This window comes from Dermacentor andersoni, chromosome 4, assembly GCF_023375885.2.
Source record: "Dermacentor andersoni chromosome 4, qqDerAnde1_hic_scaffold, whole genome shotgun sequence".
Classification (NCBI taxonomy): domain Eukaryota; kingdom Metazoa; phylum Arthropoda; class Arachnida; order Ixodida; family Ixodidae; genus Dermacentor; species Dermacentor andersoni.
Genome location: NC_092817.1, coordinates 210,043,974 through 210,065,764, shown reverse-complemented (window position 1 = coordinate 210,065,764; position 21,791 = coordinate 210,043,974). Strand labels below are relative to the sequence as shown.

Below are 21,791 nucleotides of genomic sequence, written 5' to 3'. Positions count from 1 at the left end.
TGCTCTCTGATCCAAACTGCTCTCTTTCTGTCTCTTAAAGTTATGCCTAGCATTCTTCGTTCCATCGCTCTTTGCGCGTTCCTTAACTTGTTCTCAAGCTTCTTGGTCAGCCACCAAGTCTCTGCGCCGTATGTCAGCATCGCTAAAATGCACTGATTGTATACTTTCCTTTTCAATGATAACGGTAAGCTACCATTCAGGAGCTCACAATGTCAGCCGTATGCGATATAACCCATTTTTTTCTTCTGTGAATTTCCTTCTCATGGTCCGGGTTCCCTGTGATTAATTGGCCTAGGTAAACGTACTCCTCCACAGACTCTAGAGGCTGACTTGCGATCTTGAACTCTTGTTCCCTTGCCAGATTATTTATCAATATCTTTGTCTTCTGCATATTAATCTTCAGTCCCACTCTTACACTCTCCCTGTTAAGGTCCTGAATCATTTGTTGTAACTCGTCTGCGTTGTTGCTGAATAGAACAATGTCATCGGCAAACCGATGGTTGTTGAGGTATTCGCCGTCGATCTTTACTCCTAAGCCTTCCCAGTTTAATAGCTTGAATACTTTTTATAAGCACACAGTGAATAGCATTGGATAGAGTGTGTCTCCTTGTCTGACCCCTTTCTTTATAGCTATCTTTCTACTTTTCTTGTGTAGAATTAAGGTGGCTGTGGAATATCTCTGTAGATATTTTCCAAGGTATTTACATAAGCGTTCTGTAATTCTTGATTACCCAATGCCTCTATGACTGCTGGTATCTCTACTGAATCAAATGCTTTTTCATAATCTATGAAAGCCATATAGAGAGGTTTATTGTACTCTGCAAATTTCTCGATAACCTGGTTAATGACAAAGATGTGTGTGATTCATTTTAGAGTAACCTTTCCTGAAGCTGTAGCCTGCTCTCTTAGTTGACTAAATTCCAGTGCTGTCCTTATTCTATTGGAGATTATTTTGGTAAATATATTATATAACACTGGGAGTGAGCTAAAGGGCCTATAATTTGTTAGTTCTTTAACGTCGCCCTTTTTGTGGATTAGTATAATGTTTGCATTCTTCCAATTTTCTGGGACCCTTGCAGTCGATAGACACTTCGTATAGAGAGCCGCCAGTTTTGCCAGCATTGTCTTCTCCATCTTTGAATAAATCGACTGTTATTCCATCCTCTCCTGTCACTTTTCCTCGTTTCATGCCTTGCAAGGCCTTTCTGACCTCATCTCTAGTTATAGGAGCAGTTTCTGTATACTGTTCATTATTGTTTTGAATAGAGCGCTCCTGAGTTGTCTGGGTACTGTAAAGGTCAGTATAGAATTCTTCTGCTGCTTTTACTATATCTTCAAGATTGTTAATGATATTACCCTGCTTATCTTTTAGTGCATACATTTTGGTTTGTCCTATGACAAGTTTCCCTCTCACTGATTTCAGGCTGCGTCCATTTTTTACGGCTTCTTCAGTCTTTCTCACGTTATAGTTTCGAATATCACTTATTTTCGCCTTGTTGATCAGTTTTGACAGGTCCGCGAATTCTATCTTATCTCTTAAGTTGGACACTTTCATTCTTTGTCGTTTCTTTATTAGGTCCTTTGTTACTTGTGAGAGCTTGCCTACTGGTTGCCTGGGTGCCTTGCCTCCCACTTCAATTGCTGCCTCTGAAGCCAGCCTCGTTACAGTTTCATTCATTACCTCTATGTCATCATCGTCATCTCTCTGTTCTAAGGCTGCATATTTGTTTGCAAGTACCAGCCTAAATTTGTCTGCTTTTACCCTTACTGCCTCGAAGTTGACCTCTTCTTTCTTGACCAATTTTATCTTTAGTTCTTTACTCTTTCTTTGTTCAAATTGAGGTGAATCCTGGCCCTCACTAACCTACAATCACTACACTTTACTCTACCTATTACTTCTACATCCTGCACTATGCTGGAATCGGCTGAAAGTATGAAATCAATTTCATTTCTTGTTCCACCATTAGGGCTTCTCCAGGTCCATTTTCCGTTGCTACGTTTCCTGAAAAAAGTGTTCATTATTCTCAGCTTATTCCTTTCTACAAATTCTTCCAGCACCTCACCTCTAGCGTTTCTAGAATCGACACTGTAGTTGCCAATTGCCTGTTCACCTGCCTGCTTTTTCCCCACTTTTGCATTGAAGTCCCCCATTACTACTGTATACCACGTTTGCACTTTTCTCATCGCTAATTCAACATCTTCATAAAGCTGATCTACTTCCTCATCGTCGTGACTGGACGTTGGAGCGTAGGTTTGTACTATCTTTATACCTTTTATTGAGTTTGATTACGACTACCGCTACCCTCTCGTTGATGCTGTAGAATTCATCAATGTTGCCCGCTATGTCTTTATAGATTAGGAATCCTACCCCGTATTGCTTCTTATCCGGGAGACCTCTATAGCAGAGGACATGGCCGTTATTCAGCAATGTGTAAGCCTCACCAGGTCTTCTAATCTCACTAAGGCCAATAATATCCCAACCAATGTCTGATAGTTCTTCGAAGAGTCCTGCTAAGCTTGCCTCACTCGAGAAGGTTCGGGTGTTAAATGTTGCAAGGGTCAGTTTCCATTGGCGGCCTGTCTGGACCCAGGTAGTCTTAGCACCCTCCGCTGGGTTACAAGTCTGACCGCTGCCTTGTTCGGGTGCTCCGCAGGCACTGGGGACTGAGGGCCATTTCATTGAGGAGATCATTTCATTAGGGAGGTTGTGGCCGTATACTGCACTAGGGAGGCCAATTCCTGTTCTGGTGAGGGAGTGTCTTTGTTCAAGCTTAGTAGGCCTTCCTAATTTCGTTGTACCTGGATTAGTATAGCCCCACTCGCTCTCGGCATCTTTTGCCGGTGACAGGCGTCACTCCAAGCCAGCAGATGTAGTGCACTGGAGGATGTCATACGCAGATACACCATTGTTTAAAAAAAAAAAAAGCGAAAGAAAAGAAAAAGAAATAAGGAGGCGGATTTGAGCTTCGGACTACCGCAACCGAGCATAAGACATAGCTCAGTAAGATAATGCCGCAGGCGGCTAGGCTACCTTGTCACCGACAGGTACGGCCCAGAGGGCCCTACATGCGTAAGAGATGCGCTAATTTGTCCGACCTTTGCGTTTCTTGCTGATCGGTATAGGTTGCATGACATAGTGTAAATTCTCAGTTGCCCTGCCCTCTTGTTTCCCGCATCTTACGCATGCACGCAATACGCGGTACATTTTTGCTAAAGTTGAACAGCGCTTAACACTTGTGCGTAAAAATAAAAAGGGAAAAAGTTTTCAGCGCTTACCAAGAGGCCCCGAGTGTCGTATGATCCGCTCGTTGCGTCTGCTTGTCTCTTGTCCGAACACTTGCGTTCCTGGGTGGCTATTCAGAGTTTTCAGTTGCACTATATTTATAAGATATCTTATAAATATTGCTTTGCTTTAATTAGGGTATAACAACCGTATGCGACCTTCTTGCATACATTATGAATGTGGGCTTCCCAATGTATGTGCTGGTCAAATATGACACCCAGATATTTAAACAAATGAACTCTGTGGATAAGACTATTATTTAACATAATATTTATTTGACTGGTGTCAACATTGTTTCTCCTCGATCGAAGAACTACATATCTTGTCTTATTGCTATTTAAAGTCAGTTTGCTTTCTAAGAACCATGAGGAAATGTTCGATAACTCGGACGTCACATGCGTTTGCAGTGCAGAAAGTGTGTCTCCTGTGAATAATAAAGCTGTATTATCTGCGTACATTAGAATGTTTGAGGTCTGAAGAGCATTAGGGAGGTCATTAATGTACAATGGGAATAACACAGGACCGAGCACTGAACCTTGTGGGAATGCGCTGGTCACTGTGATGTATGTAGAATAATAATCACCCATTACTACCATTTGTTTCCGTGAGGATAAATAGATGGAAAAAAATTTTAGGGAGTCCTTATGATGCTATAACTTTCAAGTTTTTGCAATAGTATAGAGTGAGAAACGGTATCAAATACCATTTTTATACCCCAAAATATTCCTGTAATTAGTTCACTATGATGAAGTGCAGAATTTATTAATTGCGAAAGTGTTATGACTGCAGTTGATGTCGATCTAGAGAGAACAAAGCCATGCTTCTGCGGACAAATTACATTGTTTTTGTTTAAAAATCACTTCACTCTCTTGGAAATTAGTTTTCAAGAACTGTGTTTATCACACTCAGAGCAGAAATTGGCCTATAATTCTCTGGTTGCTTTGAATCTCCAGACTTGTATACGATAACGACTTTGGCTGTTTTCAATACAACTGGATACGAACTGGAAGCAAATGCTAGATTGAATACATGGAATATGAGACTGAAGAGAATATCTATATTGTCTTTTAAAATCCTAGTGGGTATGCCATCATGACCAGCCACTTTCTTTAGAGGCATTTGATGTATCGTTGATATCAGTTCATCATCATCATCATCAGCAGCAGCAGCAGCATGTTTTATGTCCACTGCAGGATGAAGGCTTCTTCCTGCGATCTCCAATTACCCCTGTCCTGCACCAACCGATTCCAACTAGCGCCCTCGAATTTCCTGATTTCATCGCTCCACCTAGTCTTTTGTTGTCCTCGATTGCGTTTTCCTTCTCTTGGTACCCATTCTGTAACCCTAATGGTCCAACGGTTATCTAACCTGCGCATTACATGACCTGCCCAGCTCCATTTTTTTCTCTTGATGTCAATTAGAATATTGTCTTTACTGGTTTGCTCTCTGATCCAAACCGCTCTCTTTCTGTCTCTTAATGTTATGCCTAGCAATCTTCGTTCCATTGCTCTTTACGCGGTCCTTAACTTGTTCTCAAGCTTCTTTGTCAGTCTCCAAGTTTCTGCCCCATTTGTCAGTACTGGTGTTATTTCTTCTAGGTGAAAGTCGTTGTCAACTATTCTAGGTAGAGCAGGTGCGGGTTTACAGGATAAAAACTGATTAGCTGAATTCATTCCTATGTTAGCGAAATAATAATTAGAATTATTAGCTACTTGCATCAATGGTTTATCAGGTCTAATGCTCTGTATTTTGTCTTTGCCTATAACCTCTTTTATGATTTCCCATATTCTTTTCGTATTACCGCTCTCGTTCTTAATATTCTTAATAAGGTTAGTATAGTATTGCTTTTTCTATTTTATAATTATACTAACTGAGCTATTTCTAAACTATTTAAACCTCTTCCTGTAATATCAATTTGATTTAGTAAAAAGAATATTTCTGCTTTAATGTTTCCGGTATAGTAAGGGTTATCCAAGGACACACTGGTCGCTCGTAATTGTGGTGCACATACCTATACCCTTGTAGATTGCTTAATGGCATTGCAGATACATTGAATACGTGTTTCACACTGAGTATGAATCATCATCACACAAATCAAATACTTTCTGAAAGTCCATGCATTGTAGTAATCATCATACTTCTTCATAATTTATACAAGCAGATCTTCTATCGCTTGTATTACACAAAGAGGACATGTATTTAAGAGGTAAGAAAAGAAATGTGGGGTTGTGATCTGCAATGGTAACATCGTAAACACCTGCTGGTACATTAAATTCAGAATTACACAAGATGTGATCAATAAGAGAATCAGAGTGGTTTGTAATATTGTCGAAACCAATATGCAGAAAAAAACGCCACAACGCACTGCTTGCCCAATTCTACCCCCCCCCCCCCCCCCTAATGTAACTCATGCCCACTTTTCATGTGTCCATTATAGAAGGCTAATGTAGAAGCGATATTAAATCACCTAAATAAAAATAGAAATAAGGCACACCAGGATTTTTTTTGCAAAAATGGCAGCCGGGTTTCTAAAGTCATCTTTGCGGCAATACAAATGCGTGATGTGGTATAGCATATGAATGCCATGAAGGCAGTTTTGGTTTCATATCCAATTGCACCAAGCAGTCAGTTTTCTGTCCAGTTTTCTTGGAAAAATAAAGGCGCATGTTAGAATCGGGTAACCAATGTAATTGGACATTGTGAGCTACCGTTATTGCTTAAAAATCTGTCTAGGGCAAGTCGGAAATAGGCATTTTCGACTGGCAGTGGCATGTATTCAACACATTCACTGTCCCTTAAGCTCCTCCGAGACATGCTGCCACTAAAGGGGTTGTTATTGGGGTCACCATAGGGGTCAAAAGCACGTGCATGCTGATTGGCCAAGTTGAAGTTATTCGGTGAAGGCCAATTTTAGGATCGAAAGTTTGGGTGGAATTAAACAAAAAACTCAAATTAACCATAGTCAATCATAGACAGGCCGCCATTGGAATTTGAACCTGGCAACGTTTAACGCTAGAACATTATCTAGTGAGGCAAGTCTAGCAGTGCTATTGGAGGAATTAGAGGGCAGTAAATGGGATATAATAGGGCTCAGTGAAGTTAAGGGGACAAATGAAGCATATACAGTGCTAAAAAGCGGGCACGTCCTGTGCTACCGGGGCTTAGCGGAGAGGCGAGAACTAGGAGTCGGATTGCTGATTAAGAAGAATATAGCTGGTAACGTACAGGAATTCTATAGCATTAACGAGAGGGTGGCAGGTCTTGTTGTGAAACTTAATAAGAGGTACAAAATGAAGGTTGTACAGGTCTACGCCCCTACATCCAGTCACGATGACCAGGAAGTGGAAAGCTTCTATGAAGACGTGGAATCGGCGATGGGTAGAGTAAAAACAAAATACACTGTACTGATGGGCGACTTCAGTGCCAAGGTAGGCAAGAAGCAGGCTGGAGACAAGGCAGGGGGCGTATATGGCATAGGCACTAGGAATAGCAGGGGAGAGTTATTAGTAGACTTTGCAGAGCAGAATAAGATGCGGATAATGAATACCTTCTTCCGCAAGCGGGATAGCCGAAAGTGGACGTGGAGGAGCCCGAAGGGCGAGACTAGAAATGAAATAGACCTCATACTTTGCGCTAAACCTGGGATCATACAAGATGTGGACGTGCTCAGCAAGGTGCGCTGCAGTGACCATAGGATGGTAAGAACTCGAATTAGCCTAGACTTGAGGAGGGAACAGAAGACACTGGTACATAAAAAGCCAATCAATGAATTAGCGGTAAGAGGGAAACTAGAGGAATTCCAGATCAAGCTACAGAACAGGTATTCGGCTTTAACTCAGGAAGAGGACGTTAGTGTTGAAGGAATGAACGACAATTTTGTGGGCATCATTAAGGAGTGTGCAATAGAAGTCGGTGGTAACTCCGTTAGACAGGATACCAGTAAGCTCTCGCAGGATATGAAAGATCTAATCAAGAAGCGCCAATGTATGAAAGCCTCTAACCCTACAGCTAGAATAGAACTGGCAGAACTTTCCAAGTTAATCAACAAGCGTAAGACAGCTGACATAAGGAAGTATAATATGGATAGAATTGAACATGCTCTCAGGAACGGAGGAAGCCTAAAAGCAGTGAAGAAGAAACTAGGAATAGGCAAGGATCAGATGTATGCGTTAAGAGACAAAGCCGGCAATATCATTACTAATATGGATGAGATCGTTCAAGTGGCTGCGGAGTTCTATAGAGGTTTATACAGTACCAGTGGCACCTACGACGATAATGGAAGAGAGAATAGTCTAGAGGAATTCGAAATCCCACAAGTAACGCCAGAAAAAGTAAAGAAAGCCTTGGGAGCTATGCAAAGGGGAAGGCAGCTGGGGAGGATCAGGTAACAGCAGATTTGTTGAAGGATGGTGGGCAGATTGTTCTAGAAAAACAGGCCACCCTGTATACGCAATGCCTCATGACTTCGAGCGTACCGGAATCTTGGAAAAATGCTAACATAATCCTAATCCATAAGAAAGGGGATGCCAAAGACTTAAAAAATTATAGACCGATCAGCTTACTGTCCGTTGCCTACAAAGAATTTACTAAGGTAATTAGAATCAGGAACACCTTAGACTTCTATCAACCAAAGGACCAGGCAGGATTCCGTAAAGGCTACTCAACAATAGACCATATTCACACTATCAATCAGGTGATAGAGAAGTGCGGGGAACATAACCAACCCTTATATATAGCTTTCATTGATTACGAGAAAGCGTTTGATTCAGTTGAACCCTCAGCAGCCATGGAGACATTGCGGAATCAGGGTGTAGACGAGCCGTATGTAAAAATACTGAAAGATATCTATAGCGGCTCCACAGCCACCGTAGTCCTCCATAAAGAAAGCAACAAAATCCCAATAATGAAAGGCGTCAGGCAGGGAGATATGATCTCTCCAATGCTATTCACAGCGTGTTTACAGGAGGTATTCAGAGACCTGGATTGTGGAAGAATTGGGGATAAGAGGTAATGGAGAATACATTAGTAACTTGCGATTCGCTGATGATATTGCCTTGCTTAGTAACTCAGGGCCAGTGGCGTAGCAACAGGGGGGGCTGGGGGGCCGTGGGCCCCGGGTGCAAGGGGCCAGTGAGGGGGGGGGGGGTTGTCATATACGTCTGAAAACACCCCTCTTTCCGCCGGCGACACCCGGGGAGGGGGGTGACAGAAGACCTATGACAGAAGACCATTAACTCGCGTTTGTTCCCTCACCCAATCTGCTCTTTTCTTATCCCTTAACGTTACACCTATCATTCTTCTTTCCATAGCTCGTTGCGTCGTCCTCAATTTAAGTAGAACCTTTTTCGTAAGCCTCCAGGTTTCTGCCCCGTACGTGAGTACTGGTAAGACACAGCTGTTATAAACTTTTCTCTTGAGGGATAATGGCAACCTGCTGTTCATGATCTGAGAATGCCTGCCAAACGCACCCCAAGCCCATTCTTATTCTTCTGATTATTTCAGTCTCATGATCCGGATCCGCAGTCACTACCTGTCCTAAGTAGATGTATTCCCTTACCACTTCCAGTGCCTCACTACCTATTGTAAACTGCTGTTCCCTTCCGAGACTGTTAAACATTACTTTAGTTTTCTGCAGATTAATTTTTAGACCCACCCTTCGGCTATGCCTCTCCAGGTCAGTGAGCATGCATTGCAGTTGGTCCCCTGAGTTGCTAAGCAAGGCAATATCATCAGCGAATCGCAAGTTACTAAGGTATTCTCCATTAACTCTTATCCCCAATTCTTCCCAATTCAGGTCTCTGAATACCTCCTGTAAAGACGCTGTGAATAGCATCGGAGAGATCGTGTCTCCCTGCCTGACGCCTTTCTTTATTGGGATTTTGTTGCTTTCTTTATGGAGGACTACGGTGGCTGTTGAGCCGCTATACCTCCTATATGAACACAAAAGGATGCAGACGGGGCGTAGAGGTAGAACACAGTTTCCAATGCCACACAATTTCCAATGCTACTCAAGTGCCTGTGTGATGCCCCTTTCATGAGGCAGGCCCTGGCAAGAGGCTGTGCACCTGCTCAAACTGTTTAAAGATAAAACATACATGGTTGAATTGGCATAGAAGATTATAGCATAATTTTCTAGCATTTGGTCACGCCGCCTTTCACTATCTTGCTGTCGAAATGACTGCACTTCACTTGACGACATGAGTGCAAGCAAATCTGCTACCAGTGAATGTCATTCTTATATATTCGTGTGTGCACTGTTTGAGCTGTCATGAAAAAAGCTGATTCCAATACAGGTTGTTTGATTGCTTACGAGTTTGTTGTGCAATGGCTCTGTTGCAGGCAACCGGAGTCTGTGGACACTGGAGTATCGACTGAGCCAGCTGAACCCAGCCACCAACCAGAGCTTGGCTGAGGAGGACATCCTCATGAACTCGCGCTACCTGGGATACCCGCTATCAGTCAAGGGGCTAGCCTTCATGCCGTCCTTGATGGGATTTGCCATGTTTGGGGTATGTACCGTGGCTGTGTTCCAATACCCGGTGCTAATCTGGGCATCTCAAGTCTCGTTTCGACTGTGACGAAGCTGTCAAATAGCACCACTTCGCAAAGACAGCATCCAGGTCATAAATGATACAGGCTACTTTGCTGTCCAAAGAAGATGGTACCAGAGCAGGAAGCTTGGAAACTCGATGGGAAGGTCATCTGCGCTCATGAAAGTGCTGTCCAACTTTCCTATTCACCTAATGTAAGTTACGTTTTGTTTTTCATTAGTTCGCACGTGCAAAGGGTTCAGATTAGATGCACCAATATGTGATCTTCTAGTCGTTTTCTTGTCACCATGAGAGGACGTCATGTCACAGAGATATCTTCCGAACAGTTCCAGATGTGTTCCATTACTTGGGCTTGAAGTTGTCTTCTTAGGTGTCAACGTAGACTGTCTTCAATGCTGGCCAGAGTTGGAACACATCCAGTGAGGACGACATTTTGTCGCCTGCACTGCTGCATTATTGTGAGGAACAATAGCGCTCTGCAGTTAGCTACACCTAACTCTTGTAGACGAAAGGGAAAATTGTCATCCACCTGACTGAGGCACGAAGCTACAAAGGAAGCCGATACAGGTTTCTCTGAATGAAAGCTTTTGAGTACAAAAAAAATTCATCCTGCTCAGGGGACACTCCATGATCTGCTAGCCTCCTGGTTGACTCAGCCCACTTTGGTGATAATAGTCGCACTAATTTCAGGCTGAAGTGGGCACTATGGAAGCTTAACGTAAGCTTAATTATCAATTAAGACTTCATATGTTGTGCGCATTCAATGTTAATATCTAGCTTTAAAAATTTGCACTCATTTACAGCTTGGGAAACAGTTTAGCTAGAAATTTGAGACATAGCAACCGAAATGATCTCTATTAGATAATTTTACAGAAATTGCAAGAAAGAATTTTGTTGAAACGCTTTTATAACCTCCATGAGCTCGAATAAGAATTGCCTGGTGTATGCATAAATGAAATCATCCTTGTTGAAAGCCATCATCAAAACCATGATGCCAAATCCTATGAAAGTAGTCATGTTCTCTCATATACAAACCGTGCCTTGCACCCTGACGAACCAACATGTCCGGCATTACTGGATGAGCATCACCATGCAAAATTCATGCATGTTATAGACAAATTCTAACAGTGCACTTGTCACAACCACTGGAGATATGACACATAGCTGTTCAGCTCTACTCACATGCAAAATGCTGAGGTTATAATGAATTTCATCTCCCTGTTGAATCCTCTGTCAGAAGATGATTGTTCTGTGATTAGTGGACCTTTTACCAAACAAGAAATAGAACTTGCCATTGATCAGTTACCGCTTTCGAAAACTCGAAGTCCTGATGGAATCTCAGGATAATTTTATAAAGCCTTTAAGGGGCCCCTGAAACAGTTCGGACAAATCTTGTAGACGCATAGGGTACAGCTAAAGTTAATCATTCGCAATACAATTTCTGTGAAGCATCTCATATTAAGAGAGCTACGGACGATTACAAGTTACCCTCCTCCATTGTCATGCATTTTGTCCTCAACACGTTCGCTGAGTGATCGGGGCTAAGCTCTGCCTTTACTGGCTCTGTGTCATGATGGCACGTCCCGTCGTCGACTTCCGGTTCTCTAGGAGTGAGCGCGTGAACCCTCTTCGAACTCTCCGCTAGCTGCTTGGCAGTTGACCCCAAGCGAGAGCCATCGAAGCAGCATGCGTTGCGAGCATTCTGTCGCAGTGCCAAACGTGTCCGGTATTCCGGCAACCACAGGTGAGCTTGGCGTTTCGACGGATGACTGGAGGCATAAACTCAAGCTGATGAAGGAACTTTAGCGTAGATGTACGTGAGCGACCTGATCAGTATGGACGGTGTAGCCACCCGTTTGCGCAGAGCTTAACCAGCCAAACAAAGTGCTAATATTGCTTTAACCAAGTGTAAAACATTTTAAACATTTACAAAAACAATGTGTTGATGATTACACTCCTGTGAAAAATTTACACCAGCAGCAAAGAAGAATACATGTCGTTACTGCTACTGTGTATTCTTGAGCTCTGTGCCACCAGGTGGTTGCACCGTGCATACCATTCACGTTTGTGCTTCTGCTCATCCCGGGAAACAGTACGGTCAAACGGCTAGGCCCTGTCCCCTTGCGCTTGCGCTTACCTGAATACCGGACTTGCGAAACGCTATTGCGGTAGTAACCCTCCAGTGTAAAGGTAAAGTGATGGCTGCAAATGCGCAAATCCTGGCGCCGATTGGATAGTGGCAGTCTGATGCGCCACAGCCAGTCCACTCATTTGCTGTCTTGCAGAGGGACACAATGTCGCAGCTTGACATATTGCCAGCTGCTACGTTTGCAGCCCACAATGCAACAAAGTCGAATTATGGTGCTCGCGAACACTGAGACTGATTCTGACTGTGGAGTTCTCGTCAAAATGGAGCACGTTGTAACACAAGCAGACGACGCTTGCTGTGTGCCGAAAGTGCCTAAGTGTAGTGAGAAATTGTTCATGTGCATTCTCTTTCTGTTACTTTCTTTTTATAGAAACAGGTTAACTAACATTCCAGCTATTACGAACAACATTTGTTCACCATAAAGTTGGAAAAATTATTGATGACATGCCCTGGGCAGCCAATCGGGTAGCTCGCCCAACTAACGTCATTGGGGTGAATGACATCAAATGAGTAGGAGCGACTTAAAATTCAGCCGAGCAATGTGCTGTGATAGGTAGTGATGTACGTATTTAAAACGTTATACAGTCGAACCCGACTATATTGAACCTGTGTACATCGAATCATTCTGTATATCAAACAATTTGTGAACATGGTATAGTTACAATGAGTGTATATAGCAAAAATTATGCTTACATCGAACAAAAATAGCAGCGACTCCCGATATATCGAACGACAAGCAGCGCAAAAGTGCCCCCAAAAGTTGGCTTTCCCTCACAGTGTCGGGCAAACTCGGTGGTATGGTTCCATCCAACTTCTCTCTCTACTGTGACCGCGCTGCGTCGGGCGAGCCATCGATACCCCTCTGCAAGAAATTATCCTCGCACGCCTGCAGTGCTTGCTCAGACAGTCAATCAGAGGCTCTTGTGCCCTCGTCGTGCAAGATGGCACAAGTGTGAGTTGTCTCGCTGCTGTTCTGGTGCATTCTGTTTGCGCCTTGTGGGCCTTCTCCCGCAGTGTTGCCGTGATGAAGCAGCAGAACTTGATTTTTGCCGTGAAGCTTGAAATCATAAATCGAGCCAAACGCAGTGAGAAGTCAGATGACCCCGCAGCATGCAAGATTCTGAGGAGCACCCTCAGCAGGATCTTGAAGAATAAGGGAGAAATTAGGGCTAAAGCGGACAAACTTGCGACCTGGTGTCCGTGGCACCCAATGCGTATGCATGACCATGTACAAGTGGTTCATCTGAAATTGCTTCAGACATGCCGGCTTCCACATGCCCGGTCATGACTGTAAGTTCTGATGAGTGCGACGAAGCCGGTGTTGCCGAAGTTTGGAGCGAGCTGTCAGAATTTCCGGAAGCCGTTGAAGAGTCAATGATCGACGAGTTTGTGAGTGCAGATGATGGCGTCGCGACCACGGGAGAGCCCGAAAAACGAAGACTACATTGCCAACATCGTACCAAGCACAAGTGAAAGTGGGCACAATGAGGGAAGCAACGATGGTCCTTTGCCCACATCCTCCAAGGTGTTTGGTGCACTCGCACTAGTTCGGCGCTTTCTGCGCAAAAGTGGAAGGTTGCGGCCTCAGCTGCTCCGACTCTTTAGACAATGTGAAGTGCATGTGTCACAGGCAGTGAAATTGCTCAAGCAGAAGAAAATACAGGACTATTTCATACAAAACTAAGCTAGTTGCATCAATAAAGTGATTTTATAAATGGTATGTGCTTTTATGGCGTCCAATTCTTCAGCAGGCTTATATCGAATTATGCCCTATAGTGAACTGATAGGCGTTTTTTTGCAAGTTCGATATAGCTGGGTTCGACTGTAATAAATTACACTCTTTACGCAGATCACTTAGATGCATCAATTAATGCTCAGAAGGACCTACTCTAACGACTCGGTACGTTTGTACAAAATCGTCAAAACCGTTTCAGGGTCCCTTTAAGTTTATATTAAGCCTTGTTTTACCTAAAGTTTTTACTACCAGCTTCAGTGAAGATTGCTTTCCACAATAATTCACTAAAAGCCAGTTTATCTTAATTCCTAAAAGAAAAATTGCATTCTGTAAAAGCTGTAGGCTCATTACACTGACAAATGTGGATTATAAAATTCGTGTAAAAGTCTTACCTAACAGACTCTAGTTTGCAATGTCATTGTTTACTGGACCTCACCAGACGTGCAGATTGAAAGGCCGTTCTGTACAAACCAACTTACACCTAATTTGGACAGCTCTTCAGTATTGCTTATCCCACAGTGACCACATTTCACTGATTCAGATTGACTTAGCGAAAGTGTTCGATCGCATGAGCCATTGTACTTTTCCAACTTTTAGAATATGTAAATGTGTTTCAATTGTCCTTGTTTACAAAGGCGTTTGTGTGTGCTACGCTAACTGTTCTGCTTGCATCATTGTTAATGGTAGTCCATTATCACCACTTCTGTTTGCGCCTTATTTAGAGCCACTGTGTATAAAAATTTTTTTTTGCAGTAACATTCATGGATTTAACTTCTGGGGCAATGAACTCAAAGTATCGGCTTACGCAGATGATGTTGCTTTTTTCTGCACAGACAAACCTTGCATTGAGAAAGTCGCATAATTGACTGAAAATTTTACCATGGCTTCTGTTGCTTAGATAAATTGGTCAAAAAGTCTTTAGTTTGGCTTGCGGGGATCTACACTGGCTTACTATGCTGGTATAGACTGAACAAGCATGCCACCTAAATACCTTGGCATTCCTTTGGATGCACACAGGCTTAGTGTGCATTACTGGTGAGAATGCATGCCAGCACTGAGCAATGCCCGCATACTTTTCTTCCACACCACCTTTCTATATTGGCAGCGTGGTGGCATGTAACATGTTCCTAGCTACAAAAATATTTTCGATACTGCAGATTCTTCATGGCGGCAGGACTTACATTCAACGATTTCATAGAGTATTCACTACTTTTAACATGACAGCGTTAAGGGCCCCATGTCGCAAGAAACCTGTTGTCGGCGTCAGACGTCATTTCATTAAAAATCATACTCAACTTCAACCGCACAGGCCCTCCACGTGGTGCAGAGGCATAACTGAACTAATTTAATTCCTCAAAGTAAAATGTGTCAGAAAAATCGTAAAGTACGACCAACACACAACCTAGAGACATGATAGCATTGGAGTTTAGTTTGAATATACAAGAAAACATCATTCTGCTATGCGGAAACTCACACAAACCCCTATTCCAGCATTTCTACCAATCATAGAGTGGCGCGGCCTGCTTGGTTCCTTGCAACAACACCATCGCGCTCGCCTCCGTGCATTCGCAAGTAAGCTGCCGTTTCCCAGAAAGCGTCCTGCTCTTAAAAGCAAAGCTTAAGCGTCCTCCACATTTTTGTGTGGTCTTCTACTTATGACCCTATCAGGCCAGATAACATGTTTAGACCCATATATGCTGGTGTACTTGGTCTGGTGCGTCTATTTGTGGAACAGATTGTTTGTTGTTTCTTCTTTTTTCATGATATTCCATGCCCAATTCCATTCATACCAGTTAATACTTTGCCCAATCTAGCAGTTTGATCCCAATATGCTGGACGTCCTTGTTTGTTAAGTTTTATGTATGAAGTATATTTGTCTGTGCAATTCCTCTTGATTCAGTTTTCTACTGAATATCTCTAGACAGTGTCGAGAAAACAACTGTATAAGATTTAATATCAATGGTTTTCCCACTTCCCCTTTACCGTTCTACATTCTCTATTCTGCCAGGGTATGACCACCACAGGGGCATCTGCATGAGCAGGCGTTTGGTGTGTTCCGACACCACATACCCAAGCACACGAGGGTTGGCCCCTCCCGCGTGTAGCCGTGCGTGGCTTAGACGTGTCTGGGGAAAGGGTGATCCTGGGGATTGAGCCGATGTTGCGTGTTTGAACCTGTAAGGCACCCCAGCGGAGGCAACACACCTCTTTGGCCTCTACTTCACATAGACAGCACCTCCAGATTGACCCGCTTGGAGAAAATCGGCAGTCGTCTTTTCCTGTCCTCCTTTTCGATCTTCGTCTTTCTCTCTCACCTTTAATCTTTCCTGTCCTTTCTTCACTTCTCCTAACTTCAAACTTTCGGGGTGGCAAGGGTTAACCTGGTATGGGGAGCCAACCTTGGGTATACCATATTTGGTTATAGCAATGGCGTACAGCTGGCATTTGCAGGACCTGTCGTTCCAGGTTTTGCAGCGTCCCTTTGTTAGGTACGGTGGGTGGCTGGCGTTGCTGCTGAACAATTTGCCTTTACATATGGAAAACTCATTCCCCCCACTCCTTGATCACCCTCAAAAGTGAGGGCATGCCAAAGAACTTTTCACGTTTTTTGGCTGAAACATTGACAATTTTTGCACGATTTCATGTAATACATTCCGAGAAAGAAGAAAGGCAGCAAGAATGATCGCACCTTTTCTGGTTTGCAAAGACACTTGCTGAAGCTTTTGGCCCAGCTAATAAAGTCTCCAAGTTGGCAAGTGGTGATCTCCTTTTAGAACTCCGTGAAACGAAACAAGAAGAAAAACTCTCTAATCTAGTGTCATTCAAGAATCTCCCAGTTGCGGTCACACCGCACAATGAACACCACCCATGGAGTCGTTTCCAATGCTGATCTCATGGAGCTGACTGTAACCGAACTACTGGAGGGCTGGAGCGATCAAAATGGGATCAATGTCAAGAGAACTAAGATGAGGTGCATTGATAAGGAGATCGAAACAAAGCTCCTAGTTCCAACTTTCGCATCAAGTACGCTACCTGAGACCATTGAGGCTGGGTACATAAAGATCTGGGTCACACTGTACACCCCCAATCCTCTCTGATGCTTTAACTGCCAAAGATTTGGCCACAGTTCACAGAACTGCCGAGGCCGCCACACTTGTGCTAAATGTAGTGCCCAAGAACACTCATCTGACAATTGCAAGAATACTCCACACTGCGTGAATTGTGATGGGGAACATGCCACATATTCGCGGTCCTGCCCATCTTGGAAAAAAGAAAAAGAAGTAGTAACTATCAAAGTTAAGGAAAACATATCGTTCAAAGAGGCACGCAGGCAGGTAGCATACCTGCCAAAGAACAGCTTTGCCAAAGTGGCGCGTCAGGGGGCAGCACCACAACAGCCTCCGGAGGCTGTCCAGCCCACTCGCAGTGAGGCGGCGGTGATGCCAACCCCGGCGGCTGCAGCTTGTGCTGCACCGCCACCCCAGCAGAAGGGGCCATCTACCCCTGGTATGGTGACCTCAAAGTTTTTGTCTACCGAGACGAGGCCTTCACATAAAACACAGTGCCCGCAAGAGCGCATGTCCAGCGCCTTGGAAGAGGTGATGGACACAACAACCAGCCAGAAGGCACCACCAGCGCCTAAGGAGCGGCGAGATTCTCACGATGGCTCCAAAAAAGGAAAACACCACATCACGATGGCCGGAAAGGGCTCTGTGGGCTATTTCCTCTTTCTTAAACACACAGTACCAAAACCACATTCAACATGGATACACAAATAGTACACTGCAAGACAGAGGTCTCCTCCAGCATCTCGATGACATTCAAGAGCTCCTACATAAATGTAGTCCAAAGGTGCTGTTGGTTCAAGAAAGACACCTCAAACATACGCAAACTTTCTGCGACGACACTATTTTTCGTAAAGACCGCGATGACACTGTCGTGTCGTCTGGGGGTGTGGCTATCGTAGTTGACAAAGGTGTTGTCTGCTGGGAATTAAAACTCCATACGCCCTTAGAGAGATTAGAGCATTAGAGCATTAACAAGAGGGTGGCAGGTCTTGTTGTGAAACTTAATAAAAGGTACAAATTGAAGGTCGTACAGGTGTACGCCCCTACATCCAGTCATGATGACCAGGAAGTCGAAAGCTTCTATGAAGACGTGGAATCGGCGATGCGTAAAGTCAAAACAAAATACACTGTACTGATGGGCGACTCCAATGCCAAGGTAGGCAAGACGCAGGCTGGAGACAAGGCAGTGGGGGAATATGGCATGGGCACTAGGAATAGCAGGGAAGAGTTATTAGTAGAGTTTGCAGAACAGAATAATATGCGGATAATGAATACCTTCTTCCACAAGCGGGATAGCCGAAAGTGGACGTGGAGGAGCCCGAACAGCGAGACTAGAAATGAAATAGACTTCATACTCTGCGCTAACCCTGGCATCATACAAGATGTAGACGTGCTCGGCAAGGTGCGCTGCAGTGACCATAGGATGGCAAGAACTCGAATTAGCCTAGACTTGAGGAGGGAACGGAAGAAACTGGTACATAAGAAGCCGATCAATGAGTTAGCGATAAGAGGGAAAGTAGAAGAATTCCAGATCAAGCTACAGAACAGGTATTCGGCTTTAACTCAGGAAGAGGACCTTAGTGTTGAAACAATTAACGACAATCTTATGGGCATCATCAAGGAGTGTGCAATAGAAGTCGGTGGTAACTCCGTTAGGATACCATTAAGCTATCGCAGGAGAAGAAAGATCTGATCAAGAAACGTCAATGTATGAAAGCCTCTAACCCTACAGCTAGAATAGAACTGGCAGAACTTTCGAAGTTAATCAACAAGCGTAAGACAGCTGACATAAGGAAGTATAATATGGATAGAATTCAACATGCTCTCAGGAACGGAGGAAGCCTAAAAGCAGTGAAGAAGAAACTAGAAATTGGCAAGAATCAGATGTATGCGTTGAGACAAAGCCGGCAATATCATTACTAATATGGATGAGATAGTTCAAGTGGCTGAGGAGTTCTATAGAGACTTATACAGTACCAGTGGCAGCCACAACGATAATGGAAGAGAGAATAGTCTAGAGGAATTCGAAATCCCACAAGTAATGCCGGAAGAAGTAAAGAAAGCTTTGGGAGCTATGCAAAGGGGGAAGGCAGCTGGGGAGGATCAGGTAACAGCAGATTTGTTGAAGGATGGTGGGCAGATTGTTCTGGAAAAACTGGCCTCCCTGTATACGCAATGCCTCATGACCTCGACCTCATGACCTCAATCAGGTGATAGAGAAATGTGTGGAATATAACCAACCCTTATATATAGCTTTCATTGATTACGAGAAAGCGTTTGATGCTGTCGCAACCTCAGCAGTCATGGAGGCACTACGGAATCAGGGTGTAGACGAGCCGTATGTAAAAATACTGAAAGATATCTATAGCGGCTCCACAGCCACCATAGTCCTCCATAAAGAAAGCAACAAAATCCCAATAAAGAAAGGCGTCAGGCAGGGAGATACGATCTCTCTAATGCTATTCACAGCGTGTTTACAGGAGGTATTGAAGAATTGGGGATAAGAGTTAATGGAGAATACCTCAGTAACTTGAGATTCGCTGATGATATTGCCTTGCTTAGTAACTCGGGCAACCAATTGCAAGGCATGCTCACTGACCTGGAGAGGCAAAGCAGAAGGGTGGGTTTAAAAGTTAGTCTGCAGAAAACGAAAGTAATGTTTAACAGTCTCGGAAGAGAACAGCAGTTTATGATAGGTAGCGAGGCACTGGAAGTGGTAAGGGAATACATCTACTTAGGGCAGGTAGTGACCGCGGATCCGGATCATGAGACGGAAATAATCAGAAGAATAAGAATGGGCTGGGGTGCCTTTGGCAGGCATTCTCAGATCATGAACAGCAGGTTGCCATTATCCATCAAGAGAAAAGTGTATAATAGCTGTGTCTTACCAGTACTCACCTACGGGGCAGAAACCTGGAGGCTTACGAAATGGGTTCTACTTAAATTGAGGACGACGTACTGAGCTATGGAAAGAAGAATGATGGGTGTAACGTTAAGGGATAAGAAAAGAGCAGATTGGGTGAGGGAACAAATGCGAGTTAATGACATCTTAGTTGAAATCAAGAAAAAGAAATGGGCAGGACATGTAATGAGGAGGGAAGATAACCGATGGTCATTAAGGGTTACGGACTGGATTCCAAGGGAAGGGAAGTGTAGCAGGGGGCAGCAGAAAGTTAGGTGGGCGGATGAGATTAAGAAGTTTGCAGGGACGACATAGCCACAATTTGTACATGGCCGGGGTAGTTTGAGAAGTATGGGAGAGGCCTTTGCCCTGCAGTGGGCTTAAACAGGCTGATGATGATGATGATGCCATTAGACGCAGTTGCTGTTCAAGGGGTGCTGTCTAACAAGCTAGTCACTATCAGCTGTATATACATTCCTCCGAATTACCAACATTACAAAACCGAATTTCAAACCCATGTAGATGAACTTCCGGCGCCTTGAATAGTTGTCGGTGACCTAAATGCACATAACACTTTGTGGGGAGAGTCTCGTTGGAATGTGAGAGGTCGCCTAATTGAAGACTTTCTGCTTTCCTCAGGAGCATGTATACCTAATAAGAAAGAGCCAACGTACTACAGTGTGGCACATAACGCATACTCATCTGTAGACTTAAGTGTAGTATCGAGTACACTAATTCTGTATCTGGAGTGGTCCGTTGTGAAGAACCCCTTTGGGAGCGACCACTTTCCAATTATTTTAAACCTAATGAAACAGGATGGATGCTCGCCACATTTTCCTTGATAGAACATGAACTGAGCCAACTGGAAACTGTTCTGAGAGCTGACGTACTTAGGCGGAGATGAAATCGCTGGTTTTAATGTAGACGACGCTGTGGCATATCTAACAGGTTTTATTATTGACGCTGCAGCTAAATGTATCAAGCAAACTAACGGACTGGCGGAACCCATGGTGGACGGCTGATCCACTGGTGGAACGACGAATGTCGGAAAGCACGAAAAAATCAAAATAAAGCTTGGAGATTGCTTTAGGCAGGAGAACACGTCAATATGCAGAGAGAAAGTTGGGATAGGTACATCTCCAGTATAAAACCGTATACCAATGAAACAAGAGTATGGAATAGTGTAAATAAGTTAATAGGTCGGGAGTCACATCCCCAACCCTTATTAAGCAGCCAAAACGGATTGTCTAGGCGAACATTTTCAATGTGTCTCGAGTGCATTGCACTATACAGAAACATTTCTAAGACTCAAAGAATGCGAAGAGCAGCACCCCCTAAACCACAAAAGTTCATCGAGTGATGTTTACAATTGCCCACTTATGTCGCTAGCTTGTTTGAACAACTCCACGCCAGGTGGCAATCGTATCATATACGAAATGATTAGGTACCTATACCCTGAAACACTGAAAACACTCCTATCTCTTTTCAATGCCATGTGGGCAGCAGGGTATATTCGGTCATCATGGAAAGAAGCTATAGGCATCCCTGTATTTAAACAAGGGAAAGGGCCCGGTCTTAGCGAGCAGCTACAGTCCAATAGTGCTAACAAGCTGCCTGTGCAAAATTTTTGAAAAAACGGTAAACCGGCACTTACCTAGAAAGTAACAACAAACTAGACCCCCTTCAATGTGGTTTCAGAGAGGGAAGGTCAACAATAGACCACCTTCTCTGCATTGAGGCTAGCATCAGAGACGCGTTCATTCATAAGCTGTTTCCACTTTCAGTATTTCTAGACCTAGACAAAGCGTACAGCATGACATGGTGATTCAGGATCCTCCGTGATGTGCGTCCATGGGAACATGTTAAACACAATTGAAAGCTATCTGTTTAACCGCACTTTTCATGTAAAAGTAGGCAATGCTTTATCTAAATCATTCACCCAAGAAACTGATGTTCCGTAAGACAGCATGCTTAGTTGCACACTCTATTGTAAAAATTAACAGCCTGCATACAGTCGTTCCACATGCAATGTTTCATTCCGTGTGTGTCGACGATGCGCAAGTAAGTTTCAAAGCATGCAATATTGCTATCATCAAACGACAA

At 43.8% G+C, this 21,791-nt stretch overlaps 1 protein-coding gene across 1 annotated transcript in view; it reads left to right on the top strand.

Annotated features, from left to right (window-relative positions):
* LOC140217285 (transmembrane protein 117-like) overlaps window positions 1-21,791 on the top strand; it is a 58,946-nt gene that overhangs the window by 24,983 nt on the left and 12,172 nt on the right. The window contains exon 2 of the mRNA XM_072287701.1: window positions 9,623-9,792. Coding sequence (XP_072143802.1) covers window positions 9,623-9,792 — 170 coding nt within the window. The remainder of the gene's footprint in view (window positions 1-9,622; window positions 9,793-21,791) is intronic.